This window comes from Acipenser ruthenus, chromosome 7 (genome assembly GCF_902713425.1).
Source record: "Acipenser ruthenus chromosome 7, fAciRut3.2 maternal haplotype, whole genome shotgun sequence".
Classification (NCBI taxonomy): Eukaryota; Metazoa; Chordata; class Actinopteri; order Acipenseriformes; family Acipenseridae; genus Acipenser; species Acipenser ruthenus.
The window spans coordinates 47,474,108-47,485,348 of record NC_081195.1 but is presented as its reverse complement, the minus strand read 5'-3'; the positions used below and the strand labels follow the sequence as shown (position 1 = coordinate 47,485,348).

General features: G+C 36.8%; 1 protein-coding gene across 2 annotated transcripts; it reads left to right on the top strand.

Annotated features, from left to right (window-relative positions):
* The first annotated feature begins 1,519 nt into the window (after nucleotides 1–1,519).
* LOC117414850 (zinc finger BED domain-containing protein 4) lies at nucleotides 1,520–11,165 on the top strand. Of its 2 annotated transcripts, none has more exons than XM_034921857.2 (2): nucleotides 1,520–1,824; nucleotides 6,387–11,165. In XM_034921857.2, the coding sequence occupies exon 2, from the start codon at nucleotides 6,654–6,656 to the stop codon at nucleotides 10,470–10,472; it is 3,819 nt and encodes a 1,272-aa protein (XP_034777748.1). In that variant the 5' UTR covers nucleotides 1,520–1,824; nucleotides 6,387–6,653; the 3' UTR covers nucleotides 10,473–11,165. The 2 variants fall into 2 exon arrangements, with proteins under 2 accessions (XP_034777748.1, XP_058883154.1); XM_059027171.1 differs by lacking the exon at nucleotides 1,520–1,824 and adding an exon at nucleotides 1,882–2,118.
* The last annotated feature ends 76 nt before the right edge of the window (nucleotides 11,166–11,241 follow it).

Here is an 11,241-nt window from a genome sequence, read left to right as displayed (position 1 = left end):
AACCCTTTAGGAGATTTGGATACGCATAAGAACATTTGAACACAAAACCGTTTTAAAATATTGTAGTTATGCTGAACTATATTTAAATTCCAAGCGAGAGGTGTCCAGATATTAAAATATTTTGAGAAATCATTACAATTTTTTTTTTTTTTTTTTAAATCGTTTAAAGGAAATCTTACATGAATCCTATGCAGTTCACTTTGGGAATCCAACAGATATGTTATAGGAATTATGTGTGTAAATAAAACCAAGCTGTATTGGAATTACATTATGGTGTATTGCGTTAATTATTTTTTGAGAAAAACAAATGCAGTAAAGTAACATTAAAAATGCTTAACTTTTGATGAATGTGCTGGATAAATGAACAATGCAGACTTCGGGATTATACCAACCCACAACCTTATGAATGCTAACTAGAATAGTGCTGAAGATCTTTGTTAGAACTGCACTTGCCTTTTACTTTTGGGCATAATTATCAAGAGAGAATAGCAATGGAAGCTTCTCTATGTATCTCAAACTATACAATCACAGACTGTAAATTGTGGAAGAGGCCACAGTTAGACTGTATAGTACTTGCCTTGGGCATCTACTTTTTCTTGTTATTGATGACTCTAATGTTTTATTTTCGCAGATGTTTGTTTTAACTATTGATTTGGAATGGCAGGTGTCACAATTAAAATCCCCTTGCTTTCAAAACACCCTTTAGAATGAGTTAGAAACCTACCACATCCAATGTTAGAATCAACTTGAAGTACAGATCTGCTTATTTGACCTAAAGTTTCAGATGTATGTATGTTTTTAATAACACATGTTTAAAAATATACAACATTTTAATGCTTGAAAGCTCAGCTTTGTTACACAGTTCAACTTTAACTTAGCCTTACCTAAACCTAAAGAAACAGGGCATTCCAAGTAAGGACATTTTACACAGATGTAGATGGATTTGTTTTAATGTTTAACTAAATGTAATGTAGTATTTAATTAAGATTGCCAAAGGCATTCTGATTAAGAAATATGACATAAAATAATGTATCCTAATACATTAAAATGTTATTTTTTTTATTATGGGTCTTGGTTTTACTTTACTAACCTCTCATTTCTTTTCTGTAAGGGATCCTGGGTACAAATCAGTCTCAGATCACATATAAAGTAAGTATTGTGCTTTCAACTTAGCCCATTTATCAACCACACAATTCAGCACAATTGGCAGAATATCTCATGGCTTCTGGTGACATTTTGTGACAAACTGAAGCCAGTGCCATTCTGCCATTCATTGTTATATAACTTTCAAATACAGTCCATATGCTTTAACTACAGACAAACTACTTACACATACCAATAGGTTTCTTCTTGTGCCCCACCCATAAATGGCGCCGCCCCACCCCTGTAGTAACCCAGTGGATCAAGAAACCCCGTGTGCTCAAAGGCTTTTCGCTAAATGCGAGATAAGCAGAGAATAAAAAAAAACATACTGTGCGTTTTAACGTTTACCAATAGAATGTCAATTAAACACACCTATATCTACTGGAAACTGCAAATCAATTTTCGTTCACGAATGTGTAGTAAAAGCACTGCCGTACAATGTCTTGAACTGAAGCGAAACCGCTTGTTTTCCTTCTGCCTTATAGAGCGCCGCCACTTTGAAAACCCTGATGACATCACAAAGCACGTTCCCTGCGTCCTACGCCATTGAGCTGCTGCTGCTGAGTGCTAACTGCAGAGGAGACAAAGCGACGAACTAATTGACTCTTCGTTCAATTAACTACTTTTTAATTTAACTGTTTGGGTACCGAAACAGACTGTAACAGAGTCCTGGACATTCTGGTATGTATATTTCTGTTTTTTTTTTAAATGGTTTATTCTGTTGCTTTGGCGTTTAAAATGAGGGGGTGTTGGGCTGATCCGGTTCACAGGCTGGTTCTTCCAGTGTTCTGCTGCTAGGATCTGGTTCTGCCTCGCCAGGTTGAGTTCCTGTTTGGCCTAACATGGCCGGGCCTCTAGTTGCTGTTGAAGTAGTGAAACCGATCCATTTATGTATCTAGCGGAAATGAAGGATGTGAAAGCCATAACGTGAAGTTTGTTTTCATCAATTTTCGTTCATCAGTCACAGAGAACCAGGTACATTCCAGTAACCGATTCCGAATTGTGTTTTTGTTATTGTCTGCATTGTGACGGAGGTAGGCCTCTATTGTTTACAGTAGCTGATTGTGCCATTTATTAAGTTGTGCATTTAAACCATTGAACTACGGCTGTGTGTACTGTACGTTGTCTCAATACACCTCCAGTAAGGTGAGCTGTGTATGACATCGGGTTAAAACAAACAAACAAAAAAACGCAGTAGGTGATACAAACAGAATGTTTCTAGTACGGTTTAATTTTCTAGATAAACACAATATCAGGTTGCAGTGCAAGGTCATGTTTAGCATTATTTATAGTATATAGTTAAATAACAGTGGTGTGGTGTTTTTTGGTTTTATTTAAGTCGCAAATCATCTCATTTATGACCACACTACTACAAGGCAAAACGTATTTACGTATTTGTGGGAATGTAGTGTATTGTTATAACATTGGTGGTAATAAAAGAGACGTTCAGGTTGAACAGTTTATATTTATTACTCAAGATGCAGTGGTAGTTAATTGAAGTACACATATATAATACATACGATTACAAAATAACAAGCGTACACACTTGTAGCTAGCCAGCTAGTTATAATCTTTAGAGTTTTTACAATGTTATCTGTAAGCACAAATTAGTCGAACCTTATTGGTAACAGGTTTACAAACATAAAGCTTGTATTCCAATGGGAATTTAGACGAGAATCGGATTTGCAAACTCAGTCAAACACTGACACACACACACACATATATGTATGTATATTGTATATGTATATATGTAATATATATATATATATATATATATATATATATATATATGTGTGTGTGTGTGTACCGTATTCCTTAGATTAAGACGCAGCCCAAATTTCCCACTCTCAATTTGAGGAAAAAATAAAACATCAAATAAATATGCATTTATAAAGCTACAACCTTAGTTACACATATGGAGGCAGTTTGTGGCTGTCTGCTATCACACAAGTGCATTACAGTTCTGTGTTGCATCTTATTTCCAGTCGTGATTACTCACACCTGTTCTTCCAATTTGTGAACTGAGGCCCCTGTGTGTGCCTTTATTTTACAGCAAGACCTTACAATATGTAACATGTTTAAAATAGACAAAATATCCCAGGAGTAAAGAATATGTTGTGTAGGCCTTACTTTGCCCCAGTGAATTAACTACAAAACAAAGGACACCAAATAGCAGTTCAAGTTAAACGTTGTTTTGTTTATTCCCTAAATAAATAGTAGGCTACATAAAGTTGACACCGAATATATTTATTTTTTACCTTTTTTTCCGCCCATTCCTTGCCATTGCCGTTTCTTCACAGTAAACAGTGGCCATAGACACGTTTTCATAAACTTTTAAATAGAGGCTCAAGAGCTGCTGTGTTGATTCTGTGTTTAAAAATAATCGTTTGGATATTTGTTCCAGCACACACACACACACATATATATATATATATATATATATATATATATATATATATACACACACAGCTCTGGAAAAAATTGAGACCACTGCAAAATTATCAGTTTCTCTGGTTTTACTATTTATAGGTATGTGTTTGGGTAAAATGAACATTTTTGTTTTATTCTATAAACTACTGACAACATTTCTCCCAAATTCCAAATAAAAATATTGTCATTTAGAGCATTTATTTGCAGAAAATGACAACTGGTCAAAATAACAAAAAAGATGCAGTGTTGTCAGACCTCGAATAATGCAAAGAAAATAAGTTCATATTCATTTTTAAACAACACAATACTAATGTTTTAACTTAGGAAGAGTTCAGAAATCAATATTTGGTGGAATAACCCTGATTTTCAAGCACAGCTTTCATGCGTCTTGGCATGCTCTCCACCAGTCTTTCACATTGATGTTGGGTGACTTTATGCCACTCCTGGCACAAAATTTCAAGCAGCTCGGCTTTGTTTGATGGCTTGTGACCATCCATCTTCCTCTTGATCACACATTCCAGAGGTTTTCAATGGGGTTCAGGTCTGGAGATTGGGCTGGCCATGACAGGGTCTTGATCTGGTGGTCCTCCATCCACACCTTGATTGACCTGTCTGTGTGGCATGGAGCATTGTCCTGCTGGAAAAACCAATCCTCAGAGTTGGGGAACATTGTCAGAGCAGAAGGAAGCAAGTTTTCTTCCAGGACAACCTTGTACTTGGCTTGATTCATGCCAAAGCTGCCCGATTCCAGCCTTGCTGAAGCACCCCCAGATCATCACCGATCGTCCACCACATTTCACAGTGGGTGCAAGACACTGTGGCTTGTAGGCCTCTCCAGGTCTCCGTCTAACCATTAGACAACCAGGTGTTGAGCAAAGCTGAAAATTGGACTCATCTGGGGGTGCTTCAGCAAGGCTGGAATCGGGCAGATTTGTCTTTGTGAAGGACGCATGAATCAAGCCAAGTACAAGGTTGTCCTGGAAGAAAACTTGCTTCCTTCTGCTCTGACAATGTTCCCCAACTCTGAGGATTGGTTTTTCCAGCAGGACAATGCTCCATGCCACACAGCCAGGTCAATCAAGGTGTGGATGGAGGACGACCAGATCAAGACCCTGTCATGGCCAGCCCAATCTCCAGACCTGAACCCCATTGAAAACCTCTGGAATGTGATCAAGATGAAGATGGATGGTCACAAGCCATCAAACAAAGCCGAGCTGCTTGAATTTTTGCGCCAGGAGTGGCATAAAGTCACCCAACATCAATGTGAAAGACTGGTGGAGAGCATGCCAAGACGCATGAAAGCTGTGCTTGAAAATCAGGGTTATTCCACCAAATATTGATTTCTGAACTCTTCCTAAGTTAAAACATTAGTATTGTGTTGTTTAAAAATGAATATGTACTTATTTTCTTTGCATTATTCAAGGTCTGACAACACTGCATCTTTTTTGTTATTTTGACCAGTTGTCATTTTCTGCAAATAAATGCTCTAAATGACAATATTTTTATTTGGAATTTGGGAGAAATGTTGTCAGTAGTTTATAGAATAAAACAAAAATGTTCATTTTACCCAAACACATACCTATAAATAGTAAAACCAGAGAAACTGATAATTTTGCAGTGGTCTCTTAATTTTTTCCAGAGCTGTGTATATATGTGTGTGTATGTGTGTGTGTGTGTGTGTGTGTGTGTGTGTGTGTGTGTGTGTATATATATATATATATATATATATATATATATATATATATATATATATATATATATATATATATAATATAATATAATATAATATAATGTTTGTATATTTGCTCAGGTCAGAGACCCTAGTCAATTATCATATAATAATAATATAAAAAAAAAACTTTTTTTTTTTGGCCCACTGTCTGAGTTCTCAAATGTAACAAATGTATGATTAAGCAGTAAGACATACTGAGGTGTGTGATGGTGTGGAATTGCTGCACTACTGCAGTAGATGAGCAAAATTATTATTTTTTAATATATTTTAAAAAAAGTAAAAGATTTCAGAGTGATGTTTTATGTGTAAAACAAATGACTTATTTTAATGGTTACAGCATTTAACCCAAGAAATCACTTAAAATGAAAACGATCAACAAATCAGAAAACCCTGTTCACCCAAATAATTTGATTGTGTGTCAGAAGAAAGCTTTTTTGAGAACAGTTTTTGCATAGAAATTATTTTTGGTTAGGTAACTTAATTATTGTTTACAACTGTGTCATTTTATGAGTTTTAATTTGATACACAAACATGTAATCTTAAAGTACATCGAGTTGGCAAACAAAATAATTAAAGTAAATCTAACCCAATATAAAGTTGGATCACTTCATCTATGTCACTTTTCCATTTTAAAAGACACTCCATTATAATCAACATGTATTTTATTTTGTATTGTTTTTTTTTTTTTTTTCAAAGCTGTTTAACAAAATATACAGAACTCTGAGCAGATATCTGCAACATGGCATTTCTAGCACGCCCTTGTGTTTCACAGGTCATGTGAAGATTACATGGACACTTAACCTGTGAGCGGAACAGCAACAATTGGAAATTTAAGACTTACTTTTGAGACATCAGGTGTTGGTTCTCCTTCTCAGTACCATAACAAATCCCTGCTTTTTTAAAAAATAAATTATTCATGTGTTCTCATCACATTCGCTTCTATATGTGGCCTCTTGAAATGGATGTTTGTTTAGCTCAAGGTACTTTTAATGTTTTCAAACTTTTGAATACCGACTGACTAGATACTTTTATAACAACATACATGAAATATTAATTCCTTCTGTATTTGTTTTTATTTTAGGTTATAAAGATGACCGTAACACATCCTGAGCAAAAGGAAGCATGATGGTGCCACAAACATTACTGTGATTGGAACAGTAAAACTCACCTGGACTTGTGTAGAAGATTAAGTGATGGACCGCACTTTTCATAATATCCCAATCTATTAAAAAAAACAAACAAAAAAAAACACATGCTTCTAAGTCACAAAATAAGCTCTTAACAGCCTTTTTTTTTTTTTTTTTTTTAAAACAAGGACATTTTCTGGATCAGCGCACACTTGCCTAAAATGGATAGTGAGGAGAATTTGTCCCATAACAGTGAGGATACAAGTTCAAAACATGAGGACTTTACAGAAGATAATGGAAAGCCAGAAAATACAAAGGGAAGAAGTAATATTAAGGAGGAACCTGACAATTCTGAATATGAAAATATGCTTACAGGTTACACTAATACTCTTTGTGATGTAGCAGTTTATGCAAAGTCTGATGTGCCACATGAGCTGGCTTCTGGACAATCATCAATGGACACACAAACAGCAATATTGCCTTCTCCAGAAGGGGTGTTTGAGAAGGACATTCAGACTTTAACTTCACCTTCAGATGATGACCAGGATTCAGTTTTACAACAGAATAAAAAAACTATGAAGAGAAAAGCTGAAATGATGACTGACGAGACATCAGAAAAAGTCAACAAAAGCATAAATATTAAAGAGGAGACAGAAAACTGCATAAATGACAGTAGTGAGGAAAAGAATGAGACCTTTGTTGGTTCACCTGGCAGATATGTTGCTAGAGAAAATGATGAATATGGAAATTTGCTTACCGGGTACACTAGTACGCTTTATGATGTAGCAATGGATGCTGTTACACAAAGTCTTCTCTCATCAATGAGAAATAATGTTAACCCAAGGAAAAAGTCACCTGCTTGGAATCATTTTTTAATATCTCCAAGAGATAATACCAAAGCAATCTGTATGTACTGCATGAAGGAGTTTAGTCGGGGTAAGAATGAAAAAGACTTGAGCACAAGTTGTCTAATGAGGCATGTGCGGAGGGCTCATCCTACAGTACTTTTACAGGACAATGAATGCTCTTCAAATTCCATTCCTAATTCGGTTGCTACCTCTGTATTGCCTCCCATAAATCCATCCAATAATGGGGAACTGACATCTCAAAAGAATACTTCCGTCTCACCTGGTGAACATACCATGGACGAGAATCCATCTAAGGAAGTATTTCCAATGACCACAATATCAGACAAGTGTGTCAAAGATGAGACCTGCATGGCTTCTTCCCCAAATTCCAGTAATAACCATAATGAAGATGCAATGGAGAATCTGTCTATCATGATTACTCCAAAAAATTCAAACTCAAGAAGAAGATCTGCTGTTTGGAAACATTTTTATCTATCTCCTGTAGACAGTTCGAAAGCAGTGTGTATACATTGTATGAATGAATTCAGCCGCGGAAAGAACGGAAAAGATCTAGGAACAAGCTGTCTTATAAGGCACATGTGGAGAGCCCACCGTGACATTGTTATAGAAGAGAATGGAAATGGTTCAAGTATTCCGCCTCATTATTCAACACCCCCCACTTTGTTACCAACGTTCCAGCTCCCAGACACAGGGGATTCAAAATTCAAAAAAGATTCCCATTTCGTAACATCTTCTCCTGAAAGGAAGACTGATGAGGTGCCACAGAATATCAATGAAAGCATGGACATTAAAGAGGAGCCTGATGATGCACTTTATCACCTGTCTACTGGCCAAGCATTAATAGACACACCAGTAACAGCACTGTCTTTTCCTGAAGGGGTTAGTGAGAAAGACGTTTTGCTTACCTCATCACCTGATGATCTGTCTGAGGGTCCAAGTTTAAATAAAGACCAGAGTTCAGTGTTCCAACAAAATAAGAAAATTATGAAGAGAGTGAAATCAGAAGTGTGGCATCATTTCATTGTGTCGCCAGTTGATCATCTTAAAGCTTTATGTAGATACTGCCCCTGTGTCATTAGCAGAGGAAAAAGAGGGGATTTTGGCACAAGCTGTTTGATGAGGCATCTGATGAGGCGTCATCCTAATGTTCTCAAGAACCAAAAAGGCACATTTGAGAATATTCCTTCATCTCCTCGATCACCCTATGCTACATTAGCTGCTGCAGAAGCTCTGTCATCTAAAATCACTGAAAACTCCTCCATGGCTGAGGAAAAGCCACACATACTACCTGTTACTAGTAAAAAAACATCTAAATTGTGGAATCATTTTTCTATTTGTACTACAGATCCAACAAACGTTGTGTGTTTGCACTGTAGTCGCACAATAAGCAGAGGAAAAAAGACTACAAACCTTGGGACAAGTTGCTTGTTCCGGCACATGCAGAGATTTCATGGAAATATTCTTGAAAACAAGGGCAATGTCTCAAGAGTTCTAGTATCTTCCTCAGCAGGCCGCCAAGTCAGATCTGATTCAATGGAAACTAGTACTGCTACTACATCTGAAGACAGCAATGAAAGATACAGTGAATATCATCCAATTGCCAAAAAAATTACCAAACTTGTTGCTGAAATGCTTGCATTGGACCTTCAACCATCATCACTTGTGGAAAATGATGGATTTAACAGATTACTGGAATACCTTCAACCACAATATTCCATACCTTCATCGACCTATTTCTCCAGCACAGCCATACCTGAAATTTATGAGAGTGTGAAGGAAGTAATTGTTTCACATCTTAAGGAGGCTGAAGGTGGCATTGTTCATTTCACAGCTGGAATTTGGGTTAGCAACCAGACACGCGAGTATTTGACTCTTACTGCTCACTGGGCAACCTTTGAATCATCTGTTCGACCTCCAGGGCAAGATTTCCACTGTTCTGCTCTTCTGAATGTTTCTCAAATTGACTGTGACTACAACCTCACGGACATTAAAAAACAGCTAGAATACTTGTGGGACACCTGGATTATTTCCTCTGGTCTGAAAATTGGCTTCACTGTAACGGATAATCAGAGTATTGCAAATATCCTTGATGACAATGAACAAGCAAGCATGCAGTGTTTCGGACATACTATTGATCTCATTGTAAGTGAAGCCATAAAGAGTCAGAGAATGGTTCAAAATCTTCTCAGCATTGCAAGAAAAATTTGTGAGCGTGTTCATCGTTCAGCAAAGGCAAAAGAGAAATTGGCAGAGCTGCAAAAAGTGCATGACTTGCCTGAAAATCAGCTAGTCCAGGATATCCCTTCCAAGTGGAATACATCTTTTTATATGCTTGAACGTTTAGTTGAACAGAAGAAAGCAATCGATGAGTTGTCTATAGAGTGCAACTTCAGGGAACTAATCAGTTGTGATCAATGGGAAGTGATGCAGTCCGTGTGCCATGCTTTAAAACCTTTCGAGGTTGTCTGCAGGGAGATGAGCACCCGAACAGCTACACTTGGACAAGTTATCCCATTGATTCACATTCTAAACCGAAAGATAGATATGTTGTTTGATGAAACCATGGGTATAGACAACATGCTAAAATCTTTGAAAGATGGCATGGTAAGCCGAATGTCCTCTGCACTTCACGACCCGAGGTACGTCTGGGCTACTATGTTGGACCCCCGTTATAAGACCTCATTATTTACAGAGGAAGAAGCAGAACAGTATAAACAGGACCTGGTCAAAGAACTAGATTTATCATATTCTACCTCAGGAGAGAGAAAGCCTATTGTTTTTAATGGTTGTAGCGAAGTTCCTGCTCCATCTAACAGCGGTCCCAGTAGCAAGGACAATCTGTGGGCCCTAATGGATGATATCAGGAATAAAATAAGAGAGGAAAGGCCGAAGTCTTCAGAACTGACCGTACTTGAGTACTTGGAGGAAGAAATAGTGGATCAAAGCTGTGATCCTCTTGATTACTGGAACCTGAAGAAGTTCCTATGGCCAGACCTTGCCAAAGTAGCTATTAGATACGTGGGATGCCCCCCAAGCATCATTCCAGCAGAGACACTGTTCAGTACAGCCAGCAAGAGCTGTAGCCTGAATCAAACAAGGTCAATGCTAGAAAATATAGAAAGACGGATCTTTTTAAAAGTAAACCTTCCCCTAATATATTTTCAGTATTGAAGAATGCCTGAACTACTGTTTGATTGAGTGGGAGTTTTGCTATAGGAGGGTGTACTGTAAATTTTGTTTGCTGTTTGTACAATTCCCCCCCCCCCCCCCCCCCCCTTTTTCTTTTTTACAAATTTGTAAAGATTAATTTCTTGTGCCTTATGCAGAATTCTTCAGGTAAAAATGCTGTAAATACTTAAAGGTTTACCCGAGGTGTAGTCCACGAATTAAAGTGAGTATGTGCTGTAGTTACTAGATGCTATACTTAATGATTCTTGAAAAATGTAAAGTAAATGCAGCCCTAAAGAGAAATGTTGTGACCGGAATTTCTTTGTTTTTTTTAAATGGTAATGTAATTTTTATTTGATCCTTTCATTGTGGCTTATGGTACTGTTGTTTAAATTTAGAAGATTAGTTTCCTTTTTAAATTCCTGAAAGCATTTGTATGTAACAGACAATGCATATTGGTAATGTATAAATAATCTTTGTTCAAATTATACTTTTATCTCTCTAAAGGACAAGTTGTTTGTATAATTAAATGTTTTACTGAGGGTTAAATTATGGGTCGAAATCCAGTGAATATACATTGTACATTTATACATATTCATTTCCATATAGAATTTGATAACCATGTGTAAGCATTCAGACTGGAAACATACTAATTAGGTGGTATATTGTAAAATAAATAAAGCATTTTTTTCCTTGGATGGGTTCAAAGAGTTATTTGTATATGTAATGGTATAGTAGCGTAGGGTTATTTTGGGGTCATGTAACACTTTTC